The following is a 17,764-nucleotide window of genomic DNA, read 5'->3' as shown; positions in this document are numbered from 1 at the left end:
TAGCAAGTGAGATTATTTTTTCCTCAAAACATAGTAAGTCTATTCAATATTTATATTTCTAGAGAAGATGATTCCTTGATCATCACAAAAAAATGATTAAGAAAAAGTTGGTTATTGAAACCATAGTATTAATCCACAATATTTGTCATAACTTTCATTAAAGTGTGATAAGATAGTCATTTATTTCTAATATACTTTTGCACAACAATGTGCAAATGCAGAAAATTAACTGCCATTTTTTCTCACAGTATAGTTAATTCAACAATAATAAACAATTATACAGGACATTACATACAAGTTTCCCGAATAAATCAATTAGGACCACATTTTAGAGAACCTGTCTCTGGTAAAATCTTCCAATGTGATCCAAAACTATATAGATGATTTTCTGCCACATGGCAGTTTTTAACAGCTATGGCATATCTAGTTCCAAAAGTAATGAATGCCTCCTTAGCTACCTTTACAAAGACAACAATTTGAGAACCACTGACTTGTCTCCATTAACTGCTATTTCTATTCTCTTACCTGTTATCAAGGCAGAGTGATAATATCCACAGGATACAGAGGAAACAGGTTTTCCCACATCCACTTCACAAGGTACACTGACATAGGTTTCATCAGCCAAGCCAATCTGACCTTCTGAATTGTCACCCCACACAAAAAGCTGCCCATCCTCTAGAATGAAGACACACATGGTTAACAGATTTAAAACCAAAACTTATAAAAAGGTAATTTACCCATTTAAGAGTATTTAATAAACTCTGTGTATGATACTACTAAATGTCATGATCTCAGGGACATAAAATGGTATTTAGCACAATGCAACAAAACAGTCAACAAAACAGAGGGTATCCCTTAAGTTTTTCAAAAGTGACACACAACACTCAGTCATCAACTGATGTTAGACCATAAATAGCAACAGGAAAAGTATTATATAAAAACATTCCTTCAAAAAGAGGAAGACTGAGTGTGTAAGACAATTCAGTTGCCAGAGGTCAGTATGAAAACATTACGTTGAATTTAAGGCATCTTCTCCTTTCTAGTAGCAAGTCACCACTTTCTCATTCTTCCAAATTTATTCTGTTCTGACTTTGCTACACATCCCATTTATTCTTGCCTTATCTTTCAGTTCTCTTCACAGGTGATTACACTGCCCAGCTTCATTTTTTTTCCTTAAACTATCACAATAGCTGTTCCAGGTTTATTAAGACTAGACTCTATTGACACAAAGACCAATGGCAGCAGTAAAAAAAAAAAACAAAAACCCACAACCAAAAAAGGTAGTGAACAACATGAGAAGAGATGAGGTCTTCTCCCTGCATATTATTGGTGGTAAATAAGCTGTGAACAAAAAAGTACCATCTACAGTGCTACTGACATGCTTGGGAACTAAAATAATTCAAGGTTGACTTACAAATTTCAAGCGAATGTTAGTAATTGTCACAAAAAAACAAACAAAACAAAACAAAACAAAACGAGCAGGCTAGCATCTCTCTTATGCACTCTTATGCTCTCTGTCACATTCTGAAATGACAGCCTCAATAACTTATCCTAATTGTGTCCAGAAATAGCTGCTTTATAGCAAAACTTGAGAAGTTGACATTACAGTGTAATAAAGGACCCATCTAATGACTGAAAGTATTACAACTGTGTGGATTTCAACATGTCACAACTGTATAATTTTGCCATCAGAGAAATAGGTCATAGGTTAGGCCTCTCTCAGCAATGTCACAGCTGTGTAGCCTGTATGAGTAGACCAAAATAGTTGCAGTAAGAAGTGGAATCAGAAAAACTTAGTTTTCATAAGATTCCTGTTTTGCAGATGACTTCCCTGGAAATGAACTGGAGATTTTTCCCATTTTGAGAGTATTCATACCATCTCTTCTTTTTAAGGATTTCTATTAAACTAGTATAGGTTGAGGTCCCATTGCAGGCCATTGCTCATGGAAAAGGTCTACGTTCACAAAAATTGTAGGAAGTTAATGAGACTGCCACCTCTTACCAGATTGTGTTGAAACAGGCAATTTGCTATCAGAAAATGACTATGGTTACAAGGAAAAGGAGACAGAAGGCATAGAAACTACACCCACATATGCAGACAGAATGCTGTAATAAATGTTTCCCTGGAACACCAGGCTGGACACTCATAGATTTTATTAGCAGTTGCTCTTACCAGTTACTGCTGCTGAGGTGTATGATCCAGCTGCTAGCTGTTTGATCTTGTGCTGGTTGGTAAAAAAACTAATTAAATGAAATGTGGTCCTTTCCTCTGTGTCACCTAATCCCAACTGACCTTCACTGTTACCTCCAGCAGCATACACATTTCCTTTTTCTGCATACAGAAAAGCACATGTAATACACAGAATGAAGACATTCTCATCAGTGGTAAAAAGTCAGAGAAACTAGAGCAAGTCATTTAATTTTCAATGGAAAGACATTACAGAAAAGCTGGGGTCTACTGCCCTTGAAATATCCTGAAGTTGGCATTTGCAGTTTCTGTTGTAGATAGCAAGGAGCCTTTCCTGCACACATTTGGATCAGAAATTTCTAAAGGCCTTGTATGTACTTAGATTGACTTCATTTCCCACCGTTCTGGTGACTGATCTAAAAAGTAAATATAATTTGAAGTTCTGCAAGAGTTCTGAGAAAATGACTGCTAGTATAGCTCTGGCAGTCAGAAAAGGCTCCTTCCTCAAATAATGTATATTTTAAGATAAAGCAGGAGGAAAATAGTGAATGATGTCACAGGCAAGAAAACTGATGTCATTAGTACATAAATTAAAGAGATGCATAACTTGATAGGTTTGAGTACTGTGAATTAAATATATTTTTACTTAGGTTTTTATTAGAAATATTATACTAATTTTAATATTTAAATCACTTTCAATTTATTTAGCTAGGTCTTTGTTTTAGAATCTTGAGGTTAAAGCTGATGATTGACATCTTCAACTTAAGAGAATTAAGATTTATATTTTTAATTTTAATATGTTTCACATCTAAAGTGTTCATCTATGATGAAAAAGATAAGGCCTATTAATAAAACAAATCCAGGCAGAAATGTGATAAGCAACTGACATACAATTTATAAATGGTCCTTGCTTTATAAATGGCCACAAATTATCTAGCCAGTGTGTACACTAAAAAGTGACTAATATTTACCCTGTGCAGTCTTGCATACTCAACTGTTATTAAAATGTTCTGTTTTACTCTAATAGTCTTATTTACAGTGCTCAAGGCCTCCACATATATAAACCTCCTAATAATCAAACAATCCTCTTTATAACATTACTGCAAGCTAAAGGATTGCCACCAAAAAGATGACTATTCCATTACATAAATTTTAGAAGCATGACAAGAATTTGCATCAATTCTCTGTATACCGTCTCTCTAAAAATTTATTTTTTAGTTTGAATTTACAGTTCATTTATTTATAGCTTAATAAAGTAACTTGTCATTGAAATAGCAGACTATCTTGTCTAACCAAAATGTGACAAAATTTGAAGACTTGAAAACATTCAGTTCTACTACATTTACTCAAACATATAACAACACTAATAAAGGTAAATTACTTGTCAAAGGTAAATTTGAGTACAGATGTACAAAAAATATTAATATACCTTTACAGGGCTTAAATGAAATATTGGTAATTGTTAACCACACCTCAAATGCCAGCAAGAAATCTTTTCATCTGTCTATTGGTAGCAAACTTCTACATAACATTATTTTATAAATGCATTGGCTCAGAATAAATCAAGCATTCAAAGAACTGGATATCAAAACCCCAAGTTTTAACAGTCCCATTTTTGTTTATTTTTCCTTCCTCAACACTCCTGGGGTTCCTAATGTAATTTTGTATGAAAACAAAGGAAGAAATCTATCTTTAATATGTACATAATATAGGTTACATACCTGTGTAAACTAAAGTGTGGTTTCTTCCACAAACAGCAAGCTTTGTTTTTTCTGGTTTTAAAGCTATGAATTAAAGCCAAAGGGAGGGGGGGAAAGTTATAAACAAGCTGATACCTGGTTCAATAACAAAATGTTCTGTGCTCTAAAGGGAGCTCTGATTTTTTTTTGTATTTTTACCAAAAGAGTGATTACAAGATTCATTGCCCATCTGAAACTAGTATATGACTTACTAAATGAGAACTGCCCCAAGATAAGAAAACAGATATAGACCTTGAAAACTTATAGCTGACACTCAGGTTAACTTGATAATGGCTACTTCATCACAATGCCACATTCCCCAGAATTTGCCATTTATGGGATATGCCTCAAACAATGTATCAAGTTGCAGGATAAAAGGCATGCTTAAAGCTGTCTTCAGTTTTCATTAACTTTATTATTCTTAACTCCCTCTTATGCTTTTCCCACTTAGATTTTTAAAATCAAACCTTTTTTTGTCTTATCATCCCTATCTTTCTTCATTATGCACAGCTACCTTTTTTGCTAGACTTTTGCTCTGCACTGCCCTCTTATTGATCACTAAACTCAACTGCAAAGGACAGTCCTATGTGGACCAGTGCCTAAAATTTTTGCATATACCATCCTGTCTCAGCTCAATTACCACCCATCCACTGCATGTATTTCTCTGTAGTCTGGTCACTGTGAAAGACTAGAAATGTATCCACAAAGAGTCAAGAGTTATTTTGGTGGGAAAGAGAGAAAATACAGAGGTGCCTTTTCTCCCATGGCAAGTGTACTCCATTTCAGAAACAGAGGAAAAAAATCTCATCGACTTTTCCATTCTCTCTCCAATAACTGATCATTGCCAACAATTTATCTTCTCTCAGTCATGTCCATGTGCCCTATACAATGCTCTTAAAACAGCATTATTTTTATAGCATATATCTTTAACTGCTTTTCCACTGCACTAGTCTATGACAAACCCAACAACCATCATACCTATCACAAACCTTTTTTCAGTCCTTCCAAATCAACTTGCATCAGCTCCATAACATTCAGATTAAAGTCCCTCCTACCAAGTCACCAAATAAATCTATCTACTTAAGCATGAATTGTCTCCGGTCTATCACACTGACACAAATATAAATCCAGGTTCCTGCCTATTCTACATGACACCTACCACTACAACCAGGCTGGAACCATAGCACTTCCAATGTTGGCTTTGTTGGCTTCTTCCTACAATCTTAATTTGCTGCTTTATATCCCAAAACTCTGCCTCCAACTTCAGAGATTATCTTAATCAGCTCTTCAGAAGCCTGTGCTCCCTAACCTGCCTCTCACTTTGGCTGGCTAATCAATTGTATTTGCTAAATCATGCTATATTTACAATGTTGCTGGCAATTCTTCATAACCAATTTCATTAGTTTCTTGTCAAATCCCAGAAGGTATTTTCTCAGAAAACATGCAGCCACAACCATTTGGCACTAAGCAGAAACTGTGTCCTTGCAACCCCATTCCCAAAGCCAAGTGATGACTGAAAGCTAGTGAGAAAAGCTCCAGGCATTTCTTCTGCTGCCTATTGCCAAGAGAAGAAAGGTACCCTCCTTGTGGCTTTTTTCAATGGATGACAGGTCTGGTTTGAATTGCTGTCTCCTCTTCATCTTTTATTCTCCATTGCAATTTGACAGTAAAAACAAAACCCAATCCATTTAAGCCAAAGTAAGAATTGATCTCTCACATGGCTGACTGAAGATGTGAATCTGAGAGTAGCTGCATTCTCCCTCTGAAGTGAACTAGACAGAGGAGCAGATAAAGGACAGTAGAATAAACTAAATCAGGAAGAAGAGAGTTTTAACGAGCAGGATAATTTGTTTTTAACAGTAAGCTAAGAGATCAATCTGCTGGCAAAAAGGATAAGGATAAACATTTAATGGTGAAAAGAAATGTGTTAATGGGATAGATCAGACTTGACATAAGTAAGGGGATATGGAAAAAGTATTGACTTAGTTTTGTTTGACAAGACAAAACCAGCTAGGAAAGATCAAGAAGATAACAGGGCAATGAAAACGTATTTTACAACACATGAACAAATATGGGCATTTATTTTACTGCTTCATACAAATATATTAACATTCATGTCCCCTTGGGCACTTCTTATACTTGCTAAAAACGTAGCAATACTTGTAGAAAGTTCCTGGTAGATTTTTTCATTTATAGAGGTGCTAAGTCAAAAGTGATACAAAGGTGACACAATGCTGTTGGAACTCTGACTTCTAACACATGGACAACACTGTAAAGACCACTTATCTGACTCATGCCTCTGCAGTCAGAATGAAGATGTGGTTTGTCAGAAAAGGCAAATATTACATAAAATGAGAGCCCTCAAAAAAGACAGAATTCTTTGTAATCTTCAGACTGAAAAGGACCCAGAATCTGGAACTGATGGAAAATCAATCAGGGATCCTTTTAAGCTACCTTTATGAGCTTGTGCAGTAATACGCTACACATGACGAGTAAAGAAGGCAAATCAGTTATTTTGGAACTGCATCTTATGAAGTACATTTTCACAAGGGTCTCCTTTCAAAAAGACAAAAAAAGAAAAAATAAACAAACCTTTTACACATGTTGGTTTGCTGACAGTGTTCTTTGATCCTAGTCCTAACTGGCCCCAGTTGTTACTGCCAAACATGTATAGTTTACCATTCCCTGAAAAAAAATGCACAGTCAGAATCCATAGAAGTGTCTGAATACCTCATTCAAGACAAGATGGTCACTCACACACTATGCTATTTCTTACTTCCTTTTTAATGTAAGGTTTAAGATTAGGCAATTCAATACTTAAGTGCGACAACAATTAATACCCTTGTGATTTTTCAGTATGAAAGGAGTAATCGCATTGTTTAAGTAAGAAATCGCCAGCCAGAAGAAGGGACAAAAAGCAGAACAAACATCCTCTCCTTCAATTACAGCACAGATAAAGTGCTCTTCAGAAAATAAAATGTTGTACCCTTGGACAGACCCTGCAGTTCAGAAGCCACAGTATCTATAGGCCTACTTATGAAATAACAGCACATTTAACTGAGCACCTACATCTTTTACCCCAAAGACAGGAGTGAAAAATGCCGCTATATAATTAATACAAACACAAATTCATAATATTCAGCTTATTTAACTGTTTATAGGGGGGTATTTTTTTTACTGCTAAATGTCTTCTCTTAAAATGATTTACAAATTTGTACTTCTATAGAATAGTTTCTGATAAATCTTCCAATGTGTTCCCAAACTGTGTTGTTACTCTGCATATAAAGAAGGAATGCATAAAAACACCATGCAGACAGGGAGTTTTGTAATCCTAAATGCAAACATTACTTTACAAATCTTCAACAGAAGCAGCACTAGAATCCTCTTTCAGAAATTGGTATGATGTGTCATTGAACTTGCAGGTTTGACCATTACAAACAATGAACTGTTGTAATTCTGAATAACCGGTGTTTTTTTAAGAGGATGGTATATGAACAGATGAAACTTCCGTCATCAGGCATGCAAATTAGACAAAACTGACTACTAATACATTAAAATTAATTAATTCCATTTAATTTTTAAACTATTGCCTTTTGTAAAACTGTAAAGTTCACACCCAAAGATTAAAATCCTTGTTCCAACAGAAATCTTTGCAAAACAATAGAAACTGATTTGTCAAAAAAAAACCCAAAAACCTTTTACAACTTTTAAAGGGAGTTTGTTTACTTTTGATGAAGGTCTGCAGAGCTTTGTGAGTTAGACTCCATCACAAGGCTGTCCCATAAATAAAATCTGTCACCCTAGCCATCAACAGTTATCACATGAGCTCAACTCACAACAGCAATTCCATATAATAATGCCAAAATATTATGGCTGTTTGTACTTCAGTAGTGTAGATTCCCAGTGAAGATTCTGAATGTGATTTACAGAAACTTTGAAATATGATACTGAAATATTTAAAATATAACAAAAATACTTAATCTGTTAAAAAAACCCCACATTTATTTTCTCAAATACAACCATATAGTTTAAAAAAAACCAAAACAAAACAAAAAAACACCAACAAATAACAATAACTAGAATCTAAAGTCCAAATCAAATTGTTATACTTGACAATTTTTGGAATGTGAGGCTGTGTGTCAATATTGTGTCTTTCCAAGTTGGAAGAAACTCTGAGGTCAAGTCTATGCTCATGGTGTTTTACTAATTGTGTTTATATCACCATCCCGATATTGATAAGGCAATCATATCCAAACTCATAGAGAGCTGTCTGTTACTAAGAGCAAAATGCACCTTAACAGAAAGAATTTTTGGTATATGCTTCCTTGTATCCTTGGTTTATACTTTTTAAGTGCCTTTATAAGACAGTAGTACTGCTGAGGGAATACGATGCCAAGCTACTGTAATTTAATTTAAGCACATTCTCTTTCATTGATTCAAAATTCCAACAGGTCATGCTTCTCATGCTGTAGTCTTCTGTTTCTTATACCAGTCTTTAAATTCTCAGGCATTGCCTTGTAAGTCAAAATGCTGAACAGATGAGAGGATTTTTTTTTACATTCTTTTACAACTGAGTGCCAGCCTTTAAAATTTCAGGCTCCCAACACTCAGCAGTGTAACAGAAAAAAAGAAAACAGAAGCAGGTAATTCAGACAATGAATGAAAATTAATAGGCAGTGTAGAGGAACCTAAACAAATGCCTGTAATGAAACAACCTTTCTGAATCTGTACAGCAAATCAGATTTTGGGGCAGACATGATGAAATCTAAGCTGGCCAGGAAACAACATAATTTTGTACTCAAGAAGCCCTATTTTCATAACTGCATACTTAGGTATCTCCAGTCATCACGACAGATGCACTGAGGTGAGAACTAATTCAACAGCAGACAAATAGTCAAAATCATATTTCAAAACCTTGCAAACTCAGATTGCTCTTGGTCTTTTACTGCCACTTTGGTGCTGACATACAGAGATTGTGGCTAATTGCCATCTGGAATGGCTGGAAGAAGACAGGTCTGGCAGAGTAAGATTATGACTGGGCAGCAGAAGGGAAAGAACAGGATCTAAAGAAAGGGGCTACTCAGAATGTTTTGGTGATGAAAACATACTTCCAACACCAGTGCCCATTTTCATTCTGATGCAAGACTGGAATATTTCTTCAAAGTATGTATTATTAATTCAGGGCTATAAGGGAAGCCAAAAGATGCTTACATGTTTAGGAACAGCAGTTTTGTGAGAGATTTCAGGAAGAGAGTGTCTCCTAGCCAGTACAGTTCTTATATGATTAGCTGCTATCACAACTGTGATTCCTGGGAGCCCCATCTGTCATGTGCTCCCTAGGCTCATGAAGCGCTACTAAAGACAATTCATTCAACAGCAGGGAAATACCAGCTGAAATCCTCAACATGCTTCAAGATAATAGCAGGTAGCCAAGTATTCCTATCACCTACGTTTAAAGGTATGTTTTACATATTCCCCCCGCCTCAGGCTTACTAAATTATATTAGTGTGGGAAGGAAATGAAATGGGGAAACAATGTACAGACTCCGAGCATTTATTACAAGATTCTATTGAGAAGCTACACGGTAGTATTTTGGACAGAGTATCACATGCCAGGCACCATGATTTTTTTAAAATTTATTTGCACTATTTTGTGAATAAACTATGGCAATGGTTCATTTAAAATTCATATACAATTCAAATACATCTCATGAAAATAGGAATGACATCAGTTTTGTTAGGCAAGTCACAATATTCTCAAAATAAAAGCTTTATTGAGCAATAAGAACAGCCACGCTTAGGACACTCAGCATCACACAAACAAAACGAGCACAGTATGTTGCTTGCTCTTACACATATCAAAGATCAACACAAACATGTACTAATCTTTCATTTTCCCCTTGCAGTTAATGCAAAAGATACTGTGCCATGTTCTGATGACCTGCTGGCAGGCAGAAAGAATAGCAGGAATCTGGTGTCCAAAGAGCTGGAGAGATTCCAAGGTCTCTTTGGTGTGAATTGTTGAATGTTTAATGCTTTACAAAACTCAAAATTATGAGCATACTATCTTGTTGTGGTTCCATATGCACCTCTTTTCACTCCTACTTATACACTTGATAATTCTTTCCTTCCTTCTACCCTCTTGTGCTGGGGACTTCAGTTCTCTCCAGAGCTCTGAATTCAGAAAATGTGTCTTCCTTCATCAGCATTTTCCCCCTTGTGAACAGGATCACTCTCTAATCAAATATGGGCAAGCTACCTAGGATACGCTAATCAAGGAAAATAAACAATAAGACAGCTGTTAACTTTATAAGTGCTTGGTACAAAAGAAAATTAATAGAAAGGTACTGGGGGGAGATTCTTAAAGATATGCGTAACATCACACCAGATCCCAACATGATAAATAAAAGTTAACTAGTCTTGCCAAAGACTGCAGTTATAGAAGATGCAGGAAGTGGACTGTCAGTATTCTTGGGCCACAAAATATAGAAATGGGGCAAGAAACATTATTAAACACATTACAAGTGATGCTGGAAGATATACTGCAGAACTACAGAAAACAATTGCTTAAAAAAATTCCTGCTTGAACATTTTAATGAAGATGCTGCTAAAGGTAAAGAGTAAAGCAATAAAGAGACACAATTTCAATCCCAAACTCCACAACTGGAGAAACAAATGTTTCTCCAACTCGCTCAGCCAGTCAACTCAAAGTCCGAAAGTAACTATCACCTGTCCTTTCTATTCCAACATACAGACACAGTATGTAAATAAAATTTTGGACTCAACTCCTGACCTAGAAAGCCAAAGAATAGAGTGCTTTATATTTACTTTGGGCTTTTATTCCAAAAAGTCATATAGGAATATTGATGCTGTATTTGATGAAAGAAGTTTTTTTTCAATTCAGAATTGAAAATTTCTGAATATTTTTTTGAATGCTAAATACTAGCTCCTGTATATTTTCTTCATTTGCATTCAGTCCTTGATGTAGCTGTCTCTCCTGCCCAAAACTAGCTTTAAGAAATGTTTTGTATCAGTTTGGGTGATTGTTTTACTTATAATTGTTGAGACGCATTAGTGTAAAACTGATATATTTTTGTTAGATTTGAATCTGTCATATTCTCACTGTCCCCCACATACATAAGGTCCCACTACCTCTTCCAGGAGGTTGAAAAAAAAGGAGGGGGGAATTTTGTGACCCATAAATAAAGACTGAAAATAAAACGAAGCATGCATTAACACACACCTGCTTGAGATACTTTCCCTTCCTCAGTGATGTCTGTCTTTTGCCTCTTTCAGGTCAGGTTCAGCTGGATTTCAAGAAGCTCCTGGTTTCCCACAAGGTCTGTACCCTTCTCAGTAAAGTCATTATCGGTGTGCACTTCTGGAGCTTTTATTCCAGGTGTTACTGCAGTTCAATGTCATTCACCAAGGGCTGTAATTCCACTGTATCATCCAACTCCATCTAACAGCAAAAATGCGAGGTGCACACGGGCATGCACAGGTGTGAAGAACAGATGAGGGACAAAGGTTTTCTGTCTCCCTTCTTCAATTTTTTGTATGACTCTTGCGGTTTCTCTACCTTTGCGCATTGTTGATCAGTACTTAACCCTCGCTTTTGTCTCTACAATGTCCAAAAAAGCCTTTTGGTACCAAAGAAATACTCATACTTCTACAGTTTCTTCTCTTCAAAAGCCTTGATAAAATAAAGATCTGATTATCTAGAAGTTTCCCTGATGACACATCTGCACCTACAGCAGCAAAGGCCAGCTACAGAGACTTTTTGAAACATGCTGCATATATTAAAAGATCAAGGAGAAGGGGAAATTCCCAGAGAAATGGTGCTGCATGCAAACCTATGCAAGTTAACTTCTTCAGAAGCTTTATCTCTATCTAAGCAGCTACTACTACAGTGCCATGGGAATTAGGGGATTGTTGCTGATTAGGGTAACAGTGCTGGCACAGGCACATGCTGAGGGAACTCAAGAAGGCAATTTAAATTGACTGTCTAAACTGAGAATTATACTAGTGTTATTTCAAACTGGGCGTGGGCATGCAAAAGGCTATATTAAAAAAAAATTTCAAAAGGAAAATGTCACAGTGCCCCAGGTTATTATGCAACAGGCAATTTAATAGAACTCGTTCAATCCAAGACAAATTGTCAAGTTTTTTTCAAAATAAACTATTCATAGATAATTTATCTTCTATGAAGTTAGGCTTGAAAAATTAATTCTGTAATTTCACCTCAAGATGTTCTGCAGTTCATGAAATCTACACTCTTTTTTTATCACGCCTGGAATAGTTCATTCTAAAAATCCAGCATCTTCAACTCTGCTCGAAGACATAGCGAGAAACCCTCAAGAAATTATTTAATGAGCAATGACTAGTTGGGCATCGATGAGGAATAAATACGACAAAAAAAGTCCTGAAAATATGCATATAAAATTCATAACAACAAAGTCTTATTATCTATCAGCAGTTGATTGTCAATACAATAGACACACATGATCATTAACAATAGTCCTTTCCATGTAAAATAAATTGAACAAGTTCTTCAACTAGTATTGTTTCCATCATTTCAAAGAAATGAAAATAAACATTAACACTGCTCACTGTATTGCACGTGAGCTTCTTTGAATGCTTTTGCAATTTATTTCTGATTTTAGTAGGATTTTCTGAAGTTTTTTTGAGTTGCTCTTTCAAGTGTTATTTTCAGTTGACCATTAACAGTAAATCAAATCTTCATTTCAAAGATACCATTTTATCTATTGTTTCAGGCAGATTCCTAGTTCACTTGTTGACTGTGTTCAACAGATACTGTTTAAATTGATGATACAAACCTCCATATTTAAGACTGACTACTGAACAGTGTTGGATTCATAACAAATATTCAAGCTGAACAGTCATGCTTACTTTAAATCCTGTATGATACATTCAGTTATTACAGATTCCATCCGGACAGTTCTTGGGCATGTCTTGCGAAAATCTTCAGTGACCTCACGCTAACTTCAAAGGCATCCAACATTTCCCACAGAACAGTCCTCTCTCCTCTCCACCACCTCATTTGACATATTACCTCAGGATTCAAATAAGAATCATAACTTTCCAAGCTGTCCAAATACATAACTTTTTATCATATAGTCCATTTCCAATACTGACCTGTAACAATAGCAGTATGTTCATCTCCACATGATATAAGTACTGGCTTGTCATTTTTGAACCAGAACTTGCTAGGAACATCTTCTGCAAATTTGCTTTTTCCAAATGTGAAAACAGCACCCGACTCTAAAACACAAAAATATGTCAATTTTAGTGAAAACAAATTTTGCCTCATGCATTTTGAAATAATTTCCTATTAATTCAAAGGCACATTTTAGTTTCCCGTCTTTTTCTTTTTTTAAAAAATGGCTGAAGTGTTTTCTTCTTTTCTTTCACCAAGACTACTTCATTTTCAGGCTCACATTTTAGTCCCGATTTTTCTTATCCTTCACGAATTTGCTAATAGAATAGGTATTGTTGCTAGTATAGTGTGTTCTGAGGATACAATAATTTATTTTAAAGTACACTAATGTACTTTACTCTCTAAGAAAAACTACTGGGTGTGTAAAAGAAAGAACAAAGAACTCTGAATAACTGCCCCCAGAAAGCAAAATAAAAAGTTTATCCTGAAAGCAGGTTTGACACCAAGAGTTCTCACATTTATACTTGAATTCAAACGGGTTTTCCAAATTGGATTAGAGAGAGAGAGACTGTAAAGAGGTGACAGGCTCCAAACTGACCACTCTTCCCCACCCATCTGAAAAGATACATGTGCTCTAAAATTGGCCCCCTAAAATAAAAAAACTCTCAGCCTTCAAAACATGAGTTGGCACAATTGTCTTTGATGGTAAGACCATGATCTAAAAAACCCAAACAAAACCACCCCCAAATAAAGTCCAGACAGCTCTTCTGCCCCTCTAATTTGTCTAGTTCTCTCAATTGTTCCCACTTTCAAGTGTCAGCAATGTTGTTTTAAAACAAAGAATGTTTAACTATTCATTCACCTTTTGGCTAATCATGTGACTTGACAGAGAAAATATTAATTCTACAGGAAAATAAATGAACTTACTTACAAGTTTAATTAATTTGCCAAAAGCCACGCAGACAATGTGGCAAAGCACAATTAGAGCTCCTATCTTAAAATGTCAAACCTTGCTTTAAGCATAGAATAATTTTTTGGAAAACAAAGAGAAAACCAAATCTTTCACTTGCAGACGTTTGTTAACATCTAAGCTACGATAACACAAATACACCCAGTAACACTAAGCTGCTGCTGTAAAATTACACATAATTTGATAGTAACATTGAAACATCTTCGTGTATTTACTTTCAATGAAAACAATCAAAATAGCCTGCACCCCAGCTCCAACACCTAAAGTTATCTCTTAAACTCTACATCTGATATTCATTGTGAAAAGATCCTTTAACGCAAAAGTTTTCCATATTTGCAAATGACGTTATTTTATGCATCAGGCTCAGCAGCCATGTATGAAATTGTATTTACTACCTCTCCAGGTGCGTTTCATTTCCACTATCTTATTAAAAACAAGCCTTATGCAGACGAATGCAAGCTTTTTAAAGAAAGGGTTGAGTTTCTCCTCATTTTATGTAGACACACCTACAACCATAGACATGCTAAAAAGCATCTAAAAAGTCTGTTCTGTCTCCAGCCAGGCAGCTATGCTGCGTATATGAACATGCTTACAGTGATCTCTTTGGCACTTGGGCCAAAGCAGAGTTCTTTTGTTCGTTTATTTCTCTTTCAGAAGCGTTAACACAAAAATACATGCATATTCTTAATTCACTGAATACAAAAAGCGGGCATTTTACTCCACAAACGTCCTCTGTATCTCATTTATTTCACAACTGAAACCTAAACCATCAGTTTGGAAACTAAATCCTACCAATTCAAAAAACTAAATCCCACAGAACACGAATGAGGTTTTTGCCGTCTCGGCACCAAGCCAACGTTTAAGAACTACTGTAGGTGAAACCACGGACCCAAACTCATTTATTAACTGAAAAACCCCTCTCTAACACTGCCCACTACACCATGCCGGTGACGACAGCAAGGCTGCCCCCGTCTAACCTCCGACGCCAGCGTAGGCAGTTCTCCCCGGACGCCGGCAGACAGCGGCCCGAGCCGGCGGCCCCCGCAACCCGGCGCCGCGCCGCGGGGCACCTGCGCTTACAGCGCGGAGAGAGCCGGGGGCGGCCGCGAAGCGAGCGCGGGGCCACCAGGGGCCGCGGCCGCACGCCGGGGCAGGGAGGCGGCCGGCGGGGCGCCCAGCGCCGCCGCCGTGGGGGACACGGGCAAGGACCGCCCCAGGCGGACGAGGCCCCACCCGGCCCGCAGCTCCGTGCCCTGTGAGGGGTGAGGGACCGGCACCACTCACCGGGCACCGGCAGCTCGTCCTCGGCGGGCTGGGCCATGGCAGCCGGCGGCGGGCGGCCCCACGCACGGCGGCCGCCGGAAGTAAACACAGGCCCTGCCACGGGCAACGGCCACAGAGAAGCGGCGCGGCGCCCGCCGCGGGAGGAGGCCCCGCCGGCCGTGGCGGCGCCACCTGGAGGCCGGAGGCCGGTCAGTCCCCCGGGGCCGGCGGTTCCTTCCCCGCCATCTGCAAGTTCCCCTTGGCGGGCGGGGCTCTGTCCGTGCCTCCCCGGGTTCGGGCAGCACAAACAGCCACGGCACGCCGGGCGGGGCCTCACGGGTGCTGAAAGGAGGGCAGGAAGAATCATCTCCCTTGAAGGCCCCTTGCGAGTCTCCTCTTCGGCAGAGCTTTGCTTTGCTGGCACCGTCCCTACATCCCTGGGCGTCGTTTCTCCCTCCTCTGTCTCCTGTCCGGGCCTCCGGCTCCTGAAGCAGACGTCCGGCATCGGGGCTGTGCCTGAGCTCCCTGCTTAGCCAAGCGAGGGTCCTGGTACGTCTGCTTGCTCTGCTGAGTGAATGGAGGGGCTACCCTGCCTCAGCTGAATGAACTGAACGTAACGCAGAAACTTTCTCAGCGTGGGGATTCTGCTGCCCTAAAAGACAAGTTTCCTGTTTGGTGGTCTCTCTTTCACTAGGATGTTCGAGTAAATTCTTCTGATATGTTCAATCATCCACCCAGCCAGGGACACTCTTAGGTGACTGCAGTTGTGCAGACCCCACTGGAGTAGGTCCAGGGGCTTTGTAGCATTTTAACCATATTGAATGTGCAGTCCCAAACTCCCAGCAGAGCTTTTCCCTCCCCCCCCCCCCCAAAAAAAAAAAATCTATGGTTGATTATAGATTTCCGTTTTCTTGTTATTCCTGTGAGTTTTACATATGCCTTGCTGAAAGAAAAGAGTCTTGCTTTCAGGATGATGTACTGCAATCGAGGCTGCAGCTGGCAGCCTGGACAACCAATTTAAGCCTTGTTTTATGCAGAGTTTGATCAATACAGTTGTTGGTGCGTAAGATGAGTTTTCCATATAAGTATACACTAAGAAGGGTGGCCATGTTTTCAAAAGGGAACAGAAAGTGTGATTTTTGCCCCTACATGAGGCAGGAATTCCAGCTCTTTGAACCCCAGTATCCCTCTGGTGCTTTCTGCCCTGCTTCTCCTGCGTGTGGAGCAAAGGGATATCCAGCAAAAGCTGTTGAAAATAAAACTGAACAAACATTGTTTCACGAAGTGATGCCTGAGTTTGTAGTTAACCAGATACTGTGGTTGCCAAGAATATAAATGGGTTATGAAATAATTAGGAAGATTCGTGGGAAGGTGTCTGCAGCAGGGTTTTGGTTTCTATGACTCTGGGATCCTGTTTGAGGATCAACATTGGGTTGGGAGAGATGGGAGCCACCTCACAAAGTGGGACACACATTCTCTGATGGTAAGATGGCTGACCTGGTAAGGAAGTCTTTGAACAAGGAATGACAAGGAAAGGGCAGTTACCACCAGTGTCTGTGAGTGGCCAGACACTGAGCTCCTGTTCATTGGCCATCACTGAGTGCAGGATGATGGGAAAGGTTGTTTATAGAGTGGGCACTTGGTTTTGGTTTAGATGACCACTGCACCCAGTCGAAGCAGATGTTGTGCTGGCAGGGGACCATTTATGCCATGTTGTCCCAGGTGTCCAAAACGTGCCGCTGGAAGAGGCAACTGTGGGCATGGCAGGATGCAGCAGGTTAGGAACTGTTACCCTTTGGAGGTGCCCCAGCAGCCGAAGCCCTACTCTGCAAAAGAAAGGCACTGACACTGGACTCTTCCTGAGGGCAGGAGGCCAGGGAGTAGGTCAGCTGTGAAAGGACATTGGCATCCTAAGAGGTTTCTTTCAGGTTGAAAAGAAGCAGCATGGGCACTCTGGGTGCACTACCCCACAACCACCGCTGTATAACTGGTTTTCTTGCCTTTCCCTACCCTGATTGCTCTTTCCTCTCAAGAAAGTAGGTGTCAAGGGTCAGTCCTCTGCCAGCTCAGAGAGGAGAAAGGCCTCCTGTTCATACTAGATGACTATATCAATATAATTACTTTGTCCTAATCTACTTCTCTCTTACATACATAATTCTTTCTTCACCAGTTGTGTCTCAACCCATGTACTGCAATTACTCCATTTTCAATACCAAGCCCTGGAATATAGAAATACACCGAACCAGTCCAATCCTGATTTCAACACTGAAGCATTTTATGGTGTTGAGACAAGTGAGTCGGTTTTTCACATGGTAGCACATCGAGCCCTGGCAGCCCAGGGGCAGCTAGCAGGAATGAGGGGTGGCTCCAGGACTCTGTTCTGAGATGGCACTGTCACCCCAAATGTAAGAGAAGTGCGTCACACCA

At 38.8% G+C, this 17,764-nt stretch overlaps 1 protein-coding gene across 1 annotated transcript in view; it reads right to left on the bottom strand.

Moving 5' to 3' along the window:
- RPGR (retinitis pigmentosa GTPase regulator) overlaps positions 1-15,437 on the bottom strand; it is a 50,245-nt gene extending 34,808 nt beyond the window's left edge. The window contains 6 exon segments of the mRNA XM_074905344.1: positions 526-675; positions 2,174-2,332; positions 3,910-3,972; positions 6,520-6,612; positions 13,083-13,208; positions 15,359-15,437. Of these exon segments, the coding sequence (XP_074761445.1) occupies positions 526-675; positions 2,174-2,332; positions 3,910-3,972; positions 6,520-6,612; positions 13,083-13,208; positions 15,359-15,395 (628 nt within the window). The 5' untranslated portion in view covers positions 15,396-15,437.
- Between the last annotated feature and the right edge of the window lie 2,327 nt (positions 15,438-17,764).

Source organism: Athene noctua, chromosome 1, assembly GCF_965140245.1.
Source record: "Athene noctua chromosome 1, bAthNoc1.hap1.1, whole genome shotgun sequence".
NCBI classification, from domain to species: domain Eukaryota; kingdom Metazoa; phylum Chordata; class Aves; order Strigiformes; family Strigidae; genus Athene; species Athene noctua.
Note: the sequence above shows the minus strand (reverse complement) of the source record. Positions and strands in the feature narration are given on the sequence as shown.